Source organism: Dipodomys spectabilis, unplaced genomic scaffold (assembly GCF_019054845.1).
Source record: "Dipodomys spectabilis isolate Male_0828 unplaced genomic scaffold, ASM1905484v1 ptg000002l, whole genome shotgun sequence".
Lineage (NCBI taxonomy): Eukaryota > Metazoa > Chordata > Mammalia > Rodentia > Heteromyidae > Dipodomys > Dipodomys spectabilis.
The window spans coordinates 21,424,025-21,441,471 of NW_024870679.1; the positions used below are offsets into that span (position 1 = coordinate 21,424,025).

Consider the following 17,447-nt stretch of genomic DNA (forward strand, 5'->3'; position numbering starts at 1 on the left):
TTTGTCTGTATCAGTAATCAAGCTGATCAGGTACTGCAAAATTTGACATAGAATGATTATTTATCAGTGATAATTATAAGTAGCATTTATTGAGCATTTACAATTTACCACGTGCTTTTCTAAATGCTCTGTCTTTTAAATACATCCTGAGAGACTGAGAAGCAATTGCTCTCATTGTATAGCAGGAAAAATGCACCTCTATTCATAGCTCATGGGTAGCAGGAGAAAGATTCTACCTAGGCTGCCTGACTTTAGATCCAAAAGCCATGTTCTCACCTACCTGCCCACACTTCAGATGAGACAAACCAGGGTACAAGTCTTTTGGGCACAGATTCCCCCACCATTGTCTACATTATACCAATGGGGTTCTGACACTGACTTCTGCTTTCTCCAACTACAGAATTTGGGGAGAACAGGATCATTTCTTATTGGGGCCATCATCTGCTGTCAAGTTCTGCCAAAAGATTCTCTGGTTTTCTGATCTTGCTTTACCTTGCTCCAGGCTCAGATGGCTAAGCTCATTTTCTTCCGATTCATTTTTCAGTAAAACGGATTACTCAGGCTTTGTTCAGAGGTACATGGGATTTGCTTGTTTACTTTTGAGACAGTCTCACAATGTAGACTAGGCTAGCCTTGACCTTTCAATCCTTCTGCATTAAACCTCTCAAGTGTTGTGATTATATGTCTTTACATATATACATATATTGCCTATTATGATCTATCTATCTATCTATCTATCTATCTATCTATCTATCTATCTATCTATCTATCTATCTATCTATTTATCTATCCATCTATCTACTATTATGTGCCTCTAATCCTCAGGTTGTGATGATCAGAAGGCATAAGTTCTTTTTTTTTAATTTTTATTTATTTTTTTTATTGTGAAAATACTGTACAGAAGGGTTACAATTAGATGGGCAAGAAATGAGTACATTTCTTATCAAGCATTGTAGCCTCCTCCTTTGTAGAAGGCATAAGTTCTTATTCCTCACTTTCCCAGGAAGTAGAAGTTCCTGTTTGGAGTCCAAGCTAAATCAGCTCTTCCTGTATTGAAGTCTTTTGTATGTTTTCATTGACTATTCTGTGTCACCACACAGAACTGGGGGTGGCTTGTATTACCATCCGCTCATTCACGACACATTTCTCAAGCACCTATTTATGTTCCAGGCACTGTGCTGAGTGCTGGGGTTGCTATGGTGACCAAGACAGAACTTGTTCCTGCCTTCAGTTTACTGCTTCCGAATTAACCAGGCACATGAGGCTGCAATGACAGTACAATGTGATAAAGATTCTACAACAATAACAAGCAGGTTGAGAGCACATAAAAAGGCCACCTACTCTATACTTGAAGGGTTGGGGCAGAGGACTTGGAGGAACTGATATGGGAGGATTGAAAGATGACTAGAAGAGGTTGGTGGTTGGGTGACAAAGAAAAGAAAGAGTGAAAAAAGAAAATCCTGGAAAATTCAAAGACCTACAGGCAGAGAAAGCATGCTGAACCTAAGCAGCCACAATTAAGCTTGAGAGACTTGAAGCAGATTTTAAAGCAGAAACTGACCAGGATGAAGCTGGAGAGTGAGGAGGGTTGGCACATGAAGGCTGGCTCTCTTTGCCATGCTGATACCACTTGCTTCCAGAAGCTAAATGATTGCCTCATGGATATTTACTGACAGGGTATGGGGCTGAGGAGCAGGAGGAAGATGAGGATGATGTAGTGAATCCAGTTGTTTGCTGGAGATGATAAAGCTTGATCTCAGGACCTTTGGTCCTGGATCCTAGTTCATGCAGTTCAGGGGCCACAGCCCCAGGTAGAATCCCTTGTGGCCCAGACATGCCAAAACTTCCTCCTGCTGTCTCCATAGTGCTCTCTTCCCCAAACTGATATCCTTGATCATTTTCCCTTTACTACATTTTCCCTTTACTACCTGTGTTGCTGCCATTTCCACAGCCAAGCCTGAACTAGTCACTGTTGCTACTTGGTGTGAAACCAGGCCTTTCTAATTCCAGCAGCCTTACAAGGTAAAGGTGGTTACCTCCATTGGTACTGATAGAGGCTCAGAGATATTAAATCACTTGTCACAAGTCACAAAACTATAAGTGGTAAGACAAAATTTGGGTATGAACTGATTCCCAAACCACTACAACCATATAACAGTGTCTCTCTCCCCATAAATGCTGCACTTCTTACTAAGGATTCCTCAGCTCTACTCTGCACAGTTTCTTGTTTACCCTTTTCTTTTCTTAGAATTTTCTTTAAGTAGTTGTGCACAGGGGTTTGTGAGTACAATGCAACTTGATCAGTGTCACCTCTTTCATCATTCTCCTCCATCTCTCCCAGCCCCACCCATCCCCTCAATTTTCCTAGCTCCGTTTCCACATATGTGCCTTGAATCTCTCTCCATTAATCAGCCTCCCTCTCCTTAACCTCATCTCTCCACAACACATAGCCCAACTTTCTGATATTCATTTTGCTAAACTGTGAGTTTGTTATTCAACGGAGTTATAGCACTGGAATCCTCTGCTGCATAGACCACAGTTTAGTTAGCATGTTTGTGGATAGATGCAGACTTAGATTATTATGCACAATTAGACTTCATTTAAAATAACTTTTTCCAGGTCCACTTAGTTCTTTGCAAATGATGTGCTATTATTCTTCCTGTCAAATGAGTAAAATTCACTATATAAAATTAATTTGTCCACTGAAGGGCATCTGGGCTGTTTCTATGACTTGTCTATGGTACATAGTGAAGCAATAAGAATGGGTATGCAGGGCTGGGAAGGTGGCTCAGTGGCAGAGTGCTTGCCTTGCATGCCTGAGGCCCTGGGTTCGATTCCTCAGCACCACCTAAAGAAAAAAGCCGGAAGTGGCACTGTGGCTCAAGTGGTAGAGCGTTAGCCTTGAGCTGAAGAGCTGAGGGACAGCGCCCAGGCCCAGAGTTCAGGCCCCACGACCGGACCCAAAAAAAAAAAAAAAAAAAAAGAATGGGTATGCAAGGGTCTTTACTGTAACAAAAGTTGGATCGGAGGCTTCTGAAGTAGCTTTTCAAAAGTTTTCCCTCAGCCTCCTACTGAAAAATTTAGACACTTTGAAGTATGTTTTATGCATTTTAGTTGTTATTGTAAAGGTGATGTACAGAGAGGATATAGTTATGTATGTCAGTTGAAGAGTACGTTTCCATTTGAACAGCATCATCCCTTCCCTATCTCTTAATTTTTTATTGTCAACATAGTGTCTAGTGAATATCACTGCTGCATTTGTTCACCCTTTGTCTCACCATTTTTTGTACCCCATACCCTTCCCAAAGACAGGTAAACAAACAAACAAGAGAAAGAAAAAACAAAAATAGCAACAAAGCTTCTTGTTTCCATTTCCTGGAATTCACTTCACTATTATTTTATATGATCAGAGGTAAATGATCAACTGTAACTTGTTTTATCTAGGTTAGAGACAGCCTCCCAGCCTCCACTTTGATTAAGGCAATAGCATTTCTTCTCAGAGGATTTTATATACAAGCAGACTTTTTTCTTTTGTTTTTAGGCAGCCCTTAGTATATGTGAACACAATAACTACTATTTGCAGGTGAGGTTCTCTGCCTCTCTACTTAGACTTTTACTGCATGCTGGTTTGGATTTACTTTAATTTTTGACACCTGCTTTTATTACCATTTTCATGCTCAACTTCCATATCAAATAGGATAAGTTTTTCAGGCCCTCTGTTCTCCTGACTCTCCTCTCAAACACCAGTAAAGCCCAGCAACAAGTATTGTAGATTCTAATAGTATAAATGGACATGCTTAGGCTAAGGCTCCAGCCTCAGACAGAGATTCTCATGAATAAATCACTAGGCTTTATTAGATAACTTCTGGAGAAAAGCATAGCTTTTCTTTCCTTAGCCAGATGGCCCTGGCTCTGCACTTCCAAAGGTCATCTGGGTCTTGTCACTGATTACTCTTCCCCTTTCCAGCAGCAAATAGACAAGGCAGTGCTCATCTCAGGCCATTTTCTCCACATTATCACTCTCTAGAGGGAAAAAAAGAGCAAGCAATTACTTCCAGTTAATATAGTCGGGGAACTGTATAGAAGAAAAGTAGTTTACATAGTAGCCATTCTACAATTTGGAATCAACAGCTTATCTTCACCTTGTCCTTGACTGGCTATGGGAACTGGAGCAAGTTGACTTCAGGCACCTTGATTTCTCCTTTTGGAAAATGAGGATGGTGGTGCCAGAGCTGTCACAAGGATGAGATTAGCAAAGATTAAATAAAGCCAAGCAAATTAACATAGTATTTACCCAGAAGTTCTGTTGTTATTATTATTTTTTAAATTATTCTCAAGAAAACCCTCCCTGTGTGTCTTCAGGGAAATCATATTTTCACTTTTCTTTTTTACCATTCTTTATTTGTGTATGGTCCTGAGATTTTGAACTCAGACCTCTGTGCCCACTAAGCCGTCAGCCTACTTCAGCCACACCCTCAGTTCTTTTTGCTTTAGTTTTTCAGGTAGGATGTAGCACTTCACTCCCAGCTATTCTTTTACTACCATCATCTTTCCACTTATCTGGGAGTATTCATGGACCATTTGGCTTGTTTTCTTGAGATAGGATCCTGCTAATTTTTCTCCGGGCTGGCCTTGAACCTCTTCAATCTTCAACCTACCTGATGTTAGCTAGCTTTAAAAAAAATCCCTTCAGAGGAACTGGTAAATGAGATTATAGACGTGTGCCACCATGCCTGGCTTGTAAATTCCCATTCTTCTTCAAAGAAATGCCTATAGAAATTTCAGTTGGCTTTCTTCCTTCATCTAATCTTCTTCAGTAAAAAGAATTGTGTTCTCCTTGTAGAATGATGAAGTAGAGTTTGTACGAACTGGCTATGGGAAGGATATGGTAAAAGTTCTCCATATTCAACGAGATGGAAATTATCACAGCATTAAAGAGGTGACAACTTCGGTGCAACTGACTCTGAGGTCCAAGAAAGATTATATGCATGGAGATAACTCAGACATCATCCCTACAGACACCATCAAGAACACAGTGCATGTCTTGGCAAAGTTCAAGGGGGTATGTATCATTCTTAGATGCTGCAGAATTCACTATAAGGTAACATGGGGGTGGTACTATCTATCTTTAAGTTCTCATTTCCTTTTAGCCTATTTTACATTTACGCTATTTAAAAAATCTCCTTTCTACTCTAAAATTCTTAGCCATACTGAGAAGTTTGTTTTTGCCTTAAAAAAAACCCTCATATCTTTACTCCCTCCTCTTTAATACTTTAGGAGAGAATCTATTGGACAAATTAACATGTCATCTCAAATTAGGACCATAGGAAATCAATGTCTTAGAATAAATGTTCAGAATAAAATGTAACATGTCTGTTATGTGTTTTTTTTTCTGTTTATTTGAACCAATATTGGGGCTTAAGCTCAAGGCCTATGCACTATCCCTTAGCTTTTAAGCTCCCGAAAAAAGCTCTACTATTTCTCTTTCCGTTATTACTACAGAAGAAAATCTTGAGTGTAAGACATTTCCTTTTATTACCAAAATCTGTTTTTCCAAACTGGAATGACCTTCTATCTTTCTCAGTTCCATTACCAACTACTACCAGTATGCAGTGGTTGGCTGTCCTCTCCAAGAGTGACCCAGACCTGAAGGCACAAGGTATTTTAGCACCTCTGGTTCTAGAGTCTTTCAGTGTACATGGAACTGTGCAGGGCCACCTGCAGGTTTCTGGGCAATTCAAGATAATTTCTCAATTTCTGAGAAGTCTAAAAAAACAAGAAATGCAGACTGGAAAGGTTATATGTTTGCGTCTTTGCATGAGATCTGCATTTATCACACATCAATAAATAAAATAATTGCAGGGTAATTTCTGCAAGGCCTGTTTCTGCTCTGAACCTTTCTCTTGTTAATCAGAATGACACAGTAAATAGAGCTATGGAAAAATTTGCTGTCTTAAAGAAAAACAAACAAACAAAAACACATTTTCAAATAGTCCTGTACTATGATAGGAAAGAGGACCAGGTATCAAAATTTCTTATATTTTTTGTACTGTGTGAGAGGTTGAAGAAAAGTGAAAAAATGGATATTAAAACAAATTTAAACTAATTTCTAATAGGGCAACCATATAATTCCTTATCCTGTCCAGGCTATTTTTTGTGGAAAACTGAGCTTTTATTATATATGTGAACAGGAACAATATACATAAAGTTGAAACATTCCATGTACATTTGGCTCTAGCAAAAAAAAAATGGTGCTATGTTAAAACTCAGAGACTTAATGGTTTAAAAAGTAAAGGTTATGACATTTAAAATTACTATACAGTAGACACAAATTTAGAATTTTTTTGGGTTGGGGGGTCTGGTCATGGGGCCTGAACTCTGGGCCTGGGCACTGTCCCTCAGCTCTTCAGCTCACGGCTAGCACTCTACCTCTTGAGCCACAGCGCCTCTTCCAGCTTTTTTCCTTTTGCTTATGTGGTGCTGAGGAATCGAACCCAGGGCCTCAGGCATGCAAGGCAAGTGCTCTACCACTGAGCCACCTTCCCAGGCCACAAATTTGGAATTTTTAAAATTAAATTTAATAATCAGAATGCCATCTGATTCTCAACAGCTAACTTTTTTTCCCAAAAGCCTGTACACATACAGGCTACCTTCACCCCACAAGTGGGTCCTAAAGTGAAAAAAGAGCCCAGTCATTCCTTTGGATCTTAACAATGTAGTCCTAACTACTTTCATCAAAACAGCAAAGGACTATCTGAAATGGGAACCAGGCCATTTCTGAGATCAAAATAAGACCCTATCATACTAATTCTGGAATAACAGGTATAAACCAGAACTAGGCTCGGAAACCTGCACAAATAAGCCACCTAAATTTTTAGGCAAAATCATTTATAAGTCACAAATTGTGCTAAGGCCATAAAACACTGCCTAGAAATTACTATGGAGAATTTGTGAGAAGATGGGGAGCTGGAAGGAGTCAGTAGCAGGCTCACGTGGAAGGCAAGGAAGGGGAAGCGACCCTTCATTGATATATTTCTCTTGGGAAACTTGGGAACCATTCACAAATCTCACAGAGCCTAGAGTGTTTTTCAGTAATCTGTCGTTGACTAAGCTCACCTGGAAAAGAACTGAAGGTTGATTTTTGCTTCTTCTGGTAAGTTTTCTACTATTCAAGGGTGCTTTTCAAAGTTGGGTAGAGTCTCACCTGGTAATGGTCACCAAGGGACTGTACTTGGGACATTTAGTACAAAATTGGGATAAAGACTCATATGGTGCCTGAGATTCATTCTAATTCAGCTCTCCTCTCATTCTGAAGAGCTACTGCTCAGGAAAGAGAGTTCCCTTAGGCTTTAAAACTTAACTTTGAACTGGTGGTGGTGGCACACACCAATAATCCCAGTTTCTGAAAGAAGATCACAGGTTTGCAACCAGTCTAGACTGCACAGAGAGAACTTGTGTCAAAACTACCACCAACAAAAAAATAAAATAAAATAACAAGAAACAAAGAATCCCTTCAAATAGGGAAAGCAAATATCTCTGATCACTAATATTTTGTTTCTTGTTACAGATAAAATGCATAGAAAACTTTGCTGTGAACATTTGTGAGCATTTTCTTTCTTCTTTTAACCATGTCATTCGAGCTCATGTCTATGTGGAAGAAGTCCCGTGGAGGCGTTTTGAGAAGGTTATTTCTCATCGATGTTCCCAGTTGAATTAAAGAAATGGGTGCTGTGGTAATGCTGAAATTTGACTGGAAAACAATGTCCCCCTTGACTTTCAGAATGGTGTCAAGCATGTCCACGCATTTATTCACACGCCCACTGGAACCCACTTCTGCGAGGTTGAACAGATGAGGAATGGTAAGAATTACTTTTCATGTTTTGATTCTGCAAGAGTGATTTCAGGGGACCCCTCCCCCACCCATACCTCTCCTAAACATTGCTGTGGGAAAAAACAAAGGCATTTTTAAGACTTTTAAATCTGAGACAGGAATGAACCATTGACAGTCGATTACATTAAAGAATTACCTGTTTCCATAAAATAAAATTTCATCTTGGAGCCAACTATAGACATTAAGTAGGAGTGAGGCAGAAGTGAGGGTTTAAGTGGGGCCCCAGATGAAAAGAATACACATTTCTGACCAATATTGGGTGTTATTCTTTACCATATCATGCTATAATTATAATATTTTATAGGAAAAGCTTACTAAATAACAATCAAATTTTCCCAACATTTTGTTTGCATGTTAACTAAATCATTAATAGCACTATAACTTCAAGAAAATGAACTCATTTTAAATGCAAAGGATAGTTACATAATTCTATTTACAAGTCATTTAAAAATTAATCATGTAACATTACTATACTATAGACTATATCAGTACTGATCATTAAAGTGAGCAAATGTTAAAATTCCAAAGCTTGTATTCTACTAATTTGTTGAGGTCGTCAGAACACAGTTCTAGACATCACTAAGACTTAGACCAGAGACTTTTTAAAGAAGTCAAAGATGGAAGAAATCTCTTTAATTCAATAAAAACAAAATAAGCTGTAATATTGACTTTGAGAATATTGACTCTGAGCTCTTTGCTTTTTCCTTTCCTTTTCTTTTTTTTTTTTTGGTCAGTCATGGGGCCTGAACGCTGGGCTTGGGCGCTATCCCTCAGTTCTTCATCTCAAGGCGGGCGCTCTACCACTTGAGCCACAGCACTACATCCAGTTTTCTAGTGGTTTATTGGAGATAAGAGTCTCACGGTCTTTCCTGTCCAGGCTGGCTTTGAACCGAGATCCTCAGATCTCAGCCTCCTGAGTAGCTAGGATTACAGGCATGAGCCGCTGGCACCCGGCTTGCTTTTTCCTTTTCTATTTTCCTTTCTTTCTCCCTCCTTCTTCTATATGCCTTTATTTCTCTTCCTTTTCCTTTTTTCTTTAGCCCTCTTCAGTATGACCTTGAGATGGCAGATGCCATCAGAAATATTACAGGCCAGTAATATAGAAGGTCACTTTGCATTCTGAGTTTTATTTGATAAAGCCCTCTTAGAAAGCACAAATATACCAGCCATCAATTAATGTTTTTAACTATCTGTATCTAGACATAGGCAGGACCTTACCAGTGTTTGATTAACAGTTATCAAATTATTGCTGTATAAAAGAGAATAAATAGTTGATGTTTTCAGTTAGAAATGAGTGAGTGTGTGTGTGTGTGTGTGTGTGTGTGTTTATGGTCAAGCCAGTAGCCTGAACACTGTCCTTGAGATTTTGTGCTTAGACCTTATGCTCTATCACTTGAGCCACAGCTCCACTTCTGGCTTTTCGGTGATTAATTGGAGGTAAGATTGTCATAGACTTTCCTGTGTGGACTGACTTCTGAACAGTGATCTTCAGATCTTGGCCTCCTCAGAAGCTAGGATTACAAGTGTGAGTCATTGATGCCCAGATTGGAAATACTTTTCTAATCCTCAAACATGAAACTCTTTGAGATATTAGTTAAAATTGCCTTTTTTCCCCTATTTTCCTCTCCTTCCCTTCCATTCTTTTTTTAAAAAATTATTTTTCTCTTTGTTATATCTTGTAAAAAGAGGTTTCACTTTAACATGTCTATTTCTGTATATAATACATATTGATCAATGTCACCCCTTCTATCATTTTCTTTTGCCTCCTTTTCTCTGTCTCCTCTCTACCTACCTCCCTGTCCTCCCTGCCCTCCCTCCCTTCCCTGCCTTCTTCCTACACTTCTTTCTTCCTTCTTTCCCTCTTTTTCCTTTTTTATTTCTCTCTTCCAGAATGTAACTTTGGAGGAAAGGAAAATTAAATTCTTACTTCTTAGGAGGACAGTGTTTTCTAATTTAAACTACATTAACTACTCTCATAAAACAAGAAACTGAGCTAGCCTCAAGTGGAATACAATCCAAGCTACATATGCACTTTAATATTTTTCTACTAGTCACATTGAAAAAATAAGGAAATTAGGGGAAAAATTTAATAATATATTTCATTTAACCTAATGTATCCAAAATTTTGTTATATAATTAAACATTAATAGAATATTCCAGTCTTTGAAAATTTAAGCTGTTGAAAACTTGTGTGTATTTTATATTGACACCACAGCCTGTCACTCTAGCCATATTTCCGGTGTCTAATAGCCACATGTGGTTAGTGGCTACTATGTGATCAGCGTAGCTTTCAACTATTTTGGGGGACACAGAACAGTCTTCACTCTACTTTTAATTATGTAAAATAACAGCAAAGGCTAGAATTAAACTTCAAGAGAGCTGATTACAATTAAAAGCACTTATGGAAATAACTTGTGCCATTCATTCATATATTATTCATGCAACAATTTGATTTTTTTGTTGTTGTTGGTAGTGGGGTCTAAACTCTGGGCCTGGGCGCTGTCCCTGAGCTCTTCAGCTCAAGGCTAGCACTCTGCCACTTGAGCCACAGCACCACTTCCGACTTTTTCCTGCTTATGTGGTGCTGAGGAATCAAACCACGGCCTCATACATGTGAGGCAAGCCTTCTACCACTGAGCCACCTTTCCAGCAGCCCTCAACAATTCAATTTTGAGAATTTCTATAGATAAAGAGATAAACTTTCTATGGCAGTAGTGAATTCATAGTAGACAAATTACAGGAGACAGACCTCTAAGGGGATTTATTGCAATTTGAATGGTTAAGACCACAAGGAAGGGAGTAAAGATGTTCAGAGTGAACAAAGTTGTATAAAAATCTAACTTCCCAAGGTAGTCTGAAACACTTTACAAGGAAGGGAGGAGGAACGGTTCCAATTTTCTTTTTTGTTTTTGTTGAACTCAGGACCTTGTGCTCAAGAGTATTGCTCAGCTGATACTCCACTACTTGAGCCTTATCTCCAGCACAAGTTTTTGTCATTTTGGGGATGCAGTTTCATGGACTTTTTTTTTCTGCTCATGCTAGCTTCAAACTTTGATCCTTCAGGCCTCAACCTCCTAAGCAGCTAGGGCTAACTTCAAACTTTGATCCTCCAGACCTCAGCAACCTAAGCAGCTAGGATTAAAGACAAGAACCACAGGTACCTGACCTTCCAACTGGATTTTGTAAACAATTCAAAATATTTTGCACATGGAATTGGAAAGGAAAGACTTCAGGAAAAAGACATAGGATACATAAAGGAGAGAGAGAAGTGAATGCAAATGCTTTGGCAACTGCCTAATACTCAGTCCTGTCCTGGGCAAGTAGATGCCTAATTGTTGAAAGGTCAAAACATTTGATGAGCAGGCATGTGTTCAGAGAGTCTGATTCCTTTAGTCCTCTGAAGGGTTTCGCAAGGCACTTCTGCACAGTAGTTAATCCTGAGGGCCTTGGGATCAGAAAGGACTGTATTTGGATATGAGTTCTATTACCTAACAATAGAATGGATAACATGTGAATTACACTACTTCTGTGGGTTTCATGAGGGTGGCAAGCCTCACTTCTACAGCCATCCAGAGAAATAAAGGAGATATGTGTTCGTTTTATTAAAGCATTCAGCTTAGTGTCTGGCCTATAAGCAGGAAGTACTCCTTAAAAGTGGCTGGAATTATAGTTAGCTTGACAAGAGAGAAGCAGAGAAAGTCATCAGTGATTAGGTGAGTGAGGTGTGTATTTCTTTGGTTCAATAATTAGGATCAAACTGTGGCAAACAGGCCCCAAAAGCAAGTAGCTGTGAGACGTCTGAAGACTAGTTGCAGAGAGAAAGTGATAGATCTGCAGCCATCCATAGAAGCAGGGCCGGAGGGACTGAGAACTTGCTGGCTATCTATACTAGATGCATATGGGAAGTATAATCTGTTGGTTATAGAGGTTGAATAGGAACAGAAGTTTAGAGGAAAGGAGAGGTTAAAGTTGACTCTAAAGTGAGAGGGTGGGGTGTTTACTGAAGAGAATGTAATTTATATATATAAAGCTGGGGGATGCTGTCAAGTTTTGGAATATGGATGGACAGTAGAGGAAATCATAGGGAAGGAGATCATTCCAGAAAAACATATAATATGAGGAGAGGGCCTAGGAAAATTCCTTGGTTTAAGGGTTAGGCTGTTTAGAAGACTGGTCAGAAAGATATAAGGAAGGGGCTGAGAAGGTGGCTCAGTGGTAGAGCGCTTGCCTTGCATGCATGAGACGCTGGGTTCGATTCCTCAACACCACATAAGCAAAAAAGAAAAAAGCTGGAAGTGGCGCTGTGGCTCAAGTGGTAGAGCGCTAGCCTTGAGCTGAAGAGCTGAGGGACAGTGCCCAGGCCCAGAGTTCAGTCCCCATGACCGGACCCCCCCAAAAAACAAAAAGATATAAGGAAGGCTGGAGACATTGGTGTCATGAAAACAGGAGAAAAAAATGTGTTTTACAAACTCAGGGTTACCACAGCAACAGGAGCCATAACAAATCGCTTCATATGTAAAGGCTCAATACAAGATGTTCATTCTTTCCCTCCATCCCTAACCTTCTTCCTTCCCTTCCTTCCTTCCTGACTTCCAAAGAACTAGACAATCCATCAAGGCATAGTTAAAGGTGACAAAAGAATTTTATTTACACTAATTACACCAGGTAGCCTGCAACTGCCTTGTCCTGGGCTAGCTATCCAGAACCAAGAGCAGACTCGACCACCAAACCTCCAAGCCTCCAATGGGCAGCCTCAACTTCATTAGTTGGTCTGCAAACCTCCAACCCCAGACCTCCAAAGCTCCAAAGCTCCAAAGCTCCAAGGGGAAGACTTTTCCTTTTCCTTCCTTCCTCCTTCTTTGCAGGCCTCTCCACTCTCCACAGGCCTGCCCTGCTCTATTCTGATAGGTGCCTCTTCACAGGCCTCTCTAGAGGCCTCTCCACAGGCTTGCCCTGCCCTGCTCTGCTCTGGTAGGTGCCTCTTGTCCTGCTGTCTCTCCACACCCAGCTCCTGGGAACATGCAGCCTATATGTAGGCTGCGCCCCTCCCCCACTCCAACCACGTTAATGGTTTCAACCTCCACTCACGCCCCTCCCCCAAGTGGCGCACTGTCCAACACTTCTTTTTTTATTTTAAATATTTTTTTTTATTTTAAAGATGCTATACAGAGCGGTTACAGTTACCTGAGCAATGTAATGAGTCCATTTCCTATCGAGCATTGTCACCCCCTCCTTTGCTTCCCCCTACCATCCCTTTCCTCCTCACCTCCCCAACTCCTCCCTCCCCACAACCCTAACCCTCCACAAAGTTGTAAAGTTCATTTTCAACATAGTGTCTTGTACATCTCATTGTCACAATGGGTCATCCTGTATCCTTATTTCAGCATTTTGTTATGTCCCTTTCCCTCCCCCAATTAGAAAAATGTATATACAAGATGCAGGACACAAGAATCAAATACAGTGAAAACAGGGGTTGTACCATGGGGGAAGAACATACAATGAAACAAAAAAAGTCACATAGTACATTATAAGTACATTAAAGAGAAAAGAAAGATAAAATCTAACAGGGTTCATTTTGCTTAGTATCAGGTTATATGGTCATATGTGCATAGCTTTTGATCTCTTCTGCTTGTCCTAGACATATACTAGTTATTGCAGATAAGGGAAACCATGGGACCTATGTTTCTTTGGGTCTGGCTTACTTCACTTGATATAATTTTTTCCAAGTTTTTCCATTTCCTAACAAATGGGGCCATGTCATTCTTTCTGATGGAGGCATAGAATTCATATATATATATGCATATATATATATATATGCATATATATATCACATTTTCTTGATCCATTAATCTAATCAGGAGCATCTGAGTTGGTCCCATATCTTAGCTATGGTAAATAATAATGCAATAAACATAGTTGTGCTGGTAGCTTTAGTATGGTCTTGTTTGTGATCATTTGGGTAAATGCCCAAAAGTGGGATTGCTGGGTCATAGGGGAGTTCTATGTGGAGCCTTTTGAGGAACCTCCATATGACTTTCCAAAGCGGTTGAACAAGTTTACATTTCCACCAACAATGCGGTAGGGCTCCCTTTTGGCCACATCCCCTTTAGCATCTGTTGTTATTAGATTTCTTCATTATAGCCATTCTAACTGGGGTGGGGTGGAATCTCAATGTTGTTTTGATTTGCATTTCTTTTATGGCTAGAGAGGTTGAGCATTTCTTCATGTGTCTATTGGCCATCCTTCTTTCCTCTTCAGAGAAGTCTCTCTTTAAGTCTTTAGCCCACTTATTTATTGGGCAGTTGTTTCTTGGAGAATTTGTTGTTGGGGGATTTAATTTTTTTGAGTTCCAGGTATATTTTAGATATGAGACCCTTGTCTGTTGTATGGCTAGTGAAGATCTTCTCCCAATCTGTGGGTTTCTATTGATCTTGCTATGTCCTTTGCCATGCAGAGGGTCTGAAGTTTCATGCAATCCCATTTGTCCAACCTTTCTTTGATTTGTCCAACCACTTCTTGACAACTCTTGACATCTCTTGACAGCCGGCAGCCTCTCAACACCCTGCCCCCTCTAGCGGGCTAGGCCACAGGGTCCCGCTGGTTATTACACTTCCTTCCTTCTTCTCTCCCTCTTTCCCTCCCTCCATTGCTCCCTGCATCTCCCCCCTCTCTATTTCTCCTCCCTCCCTCCCTCTCTCCCTCCTTCCTTCCCTCCCACCCGCCCGCCCGCCTTCCTCCTTCCTTCCTTCCTTTCTTTCTTCCTTCCTTCCTTTCTTCCTTCCGTCCTTCCTTCCTTCCTTCCTTCTTCCCTCCCTCCTTCCCTCCCCCCCTCCTCTTTCTTTTTTGTGCTAGTCTGGAGCTTGAACTCAGAGCCTGGGTGCTGTCCCTGAGCTTTCCTTGCTCAAGGCTGGCACTGTATCACTTGAGCCACAGCTCTACTTCTGGCTTTTTATGGGGGTCGTTTATTGAAGAAAAGAGTCTCACACACTTTCCTGCTGGCTTCAAACCATGATCCTCAGTTCTCAGCCTCCTGAATAGTCGGTATTATATGTGTGAGCCACTGCCACCTGGCTTGGAGTTTGTTCTGTTTATAAAAGTCCAGTGCAGTATTTTTGTGTGTGTTGATGATGATGCGAATGAGGGTTACTCCTCTGCTCCATAAAGTTATACAGATACCCAGTTAATAGCAACCATTGTTACTATTTTTATGACAATTTCCATGTTTATGTAGAAGGTAATATATAATAGGATAAAAAGGAAAAAATATCTCTCAAATACACACATATCTTCTGGTCCTAGGGCTTGAATTCAGGACTTGGGCACTGTCCTTGAAATTTTTTGTTCAAGGCTAGTGCTCTACCCCTTTCGAGCTACAGCTCCACTTCCAGCTTTTTGGTGCTTAATTAGTACCAAGAGTCTCACCGATTTTCCTGTCCTGACTGACTTACATCCGGGATCCTCAGATCTCAGCCCCTCAAGTAGCTAGGATTGCAGGTGTGAGCCACTGGCTCCTGGCTGCAACCATATATTTTTCACCTGTGCTTTTGGTGGTCATCTTGAGAGATTTCCATGACAGCCAGTTAAGGAGAGGTGAAGGGCTTCTAGGACAAAAAGGAAAGAGGAAAATCCTCACTCATGAGTGTCAGGTCTGAAAATAGCATGTTGCCCATCTAGAGAGAATCAGCCATGCCTGATTGGAAGAGAGGCAGCTCAGTGTAGTCTTACATGGTTACCTGAGAGCACAAGGGAATAGATTCAGTCTCTGCCACAGGAGGGTTAAGAACTTAGGAGGGTTAGGAACTTCCTGCTAAATGAAGACAAAAGAGAAACTATGTAGCTAGCAGACATGATTGGTGACTTTTAGCAGAGCCACAGAGGTGGAAGTGAGGTTAGTACAGAGCTCTGCTGATCATAAACAAAGAAGACAGGCTTCTCTTTACACTCTTGTTCTTTCCAGGAATTACCAGGAGTTGGTAGCAGCCTGAATTCTAATCACCTGGCTGTTGGAGAGAGAAAAGACTAGCCAGCATAATCAAATTACAGTCCCCCCCCCCCACTCCCCACACTTTCTACAGAAAGCCACAAAGCTTCAGAGTACAGCTATCATTGTGGCGGTGATCCCAGAAGCTCCAGCTTGATTCATCTAGAGCTCAGTCCCACTCTGACAGCATGTGGGGCTGGCATGCATCAGAGCAGGGAAAGAGACATCTGTTTCCGTAAGAGCATGCAGGTAACTGTGTGCATTGATTATGAATACGTGCATATTCCAGGGTAATGTACACAAAGGTGACATTTGTACTCTGTTCATCTTTGGAGAATAGGGCTATCTGCTGCTGCTGCTGCTTTGGCAGCAAAGTTAAAATCTTAATTTGCTTAAAATCTAAGAGGTAAAAATGGAGGAATTGTGACGGGTCAATATTACAATCATTGTCCTAAGAGGTGTCCTTATATGGGTATAAGTGATAAAAATCATTCACACACACACACACACACACACACACACACACACACACACACACACACACAGAGGCATATATTCAAGGCTATTGTGACAAATTTCTGGCTAGAGCCTTTGTTAGGGTCTGATTAGAATGGTGACAATCCTGCCCCTCCCTATACACAGCTACTTAATCACACATTCAGCCAGGCATCTACCAAAACTCTTCCCAGCAGGATATGTGACTGGATTTCTCCTAGTGAACTGGATTCACTTCTGTTTTGGAATTGAACAATTATGGTTAACTAGCTGAATCTCAGGCACTCTTTCAGAGCTAGAAATGGCTCTAAAAACTATCTTGCTGTTTCTTCCTTTAAAGCTACATTTTTGAGCTATATATCCTTGCATCGACAAGAATGTACAGCTGTTTCAAAGTTAGATGGTTCTTTGAGAGACTTTGGGAAAAAAAAGAAAGTAATGGATTCACCCAAAAGACTAAAAATGGCTCTGATATTTGTGTGTTTCCACATCCTGAGAGTAGAGTGAGGCTCTGCGTATATGATGCGGGTTCAGGTTACTGGTTTAGGTGTTGTATAGGACTTGAATTTCCTGAACTCTTTCTCAGTGTCTCTGTTAAACTACAAGCTTAGGCAAGTCTTAATGTCAATGGAATACTTGAGTCACTAATTCAAATTAAATATGCCCCCCTAAACCTCTGCAGTATTTAAATTAAAAATTGTAGTCTTTTAAGCGTCAAATTTCTTGCATTCTGGCACTAATTATAGAAACCCAACTAAAGCGGAGCTAAATAGAGAAATGGAAGATGGAGGAAAGATCTTTAAAAAGAGAAACTGCCTTATGGTAGTGAAAAAACAAAACCCGCACATTTGTTGACATGAAAGCTAGTGCGTGGAGGGGAGGCGGGTAAACATGAGAAGGGGCTGATGAAATCAAAGTCCAGGCGAAGCTGGTTGCCAGTGGCTCCCATCGGTAATCCTAGTCAGGAGGCTGAGACTTGAGGATCATTGAAGCCAGCCTGAGCAGGAAAGTCAGTGGCACTCATCTCTCGTTAACCAACAAATGAGCCAGAAGTAGAGCTGTCACTCAAATGGTAGAGTG

At 40.6% G+C, this 17,447-nt stretch overlaps 1 protein-coding gene across 1 annotated transcript in view; it reads left to right on the forward strand.

Moving 5' to 3' along the window:
* LOC122103685 (uricase) overlaps positions 1–17,447 on the forward strand; it is a 37,585-nt gene that overhangs the window by 9,117 nt on the left and 11,021 nt on the right. Inside the window, exons 2-4 of the mRNA XM_042674263.1 lie at positions 4,844–5,062; positions 7,568–7,684; positions 7,781–7,859. Coding sequence (XP_042530197.1) covers positions 4,844–5,062; positions 7,568–7,684; positions 7,781–7,859 — 415 coding nt within the window. The remainder of the gene's footprint in view (positions 1–4,843; positions 5,063–7,567; positions 7,685–7,780; positions 7,860–17,447) is intronic.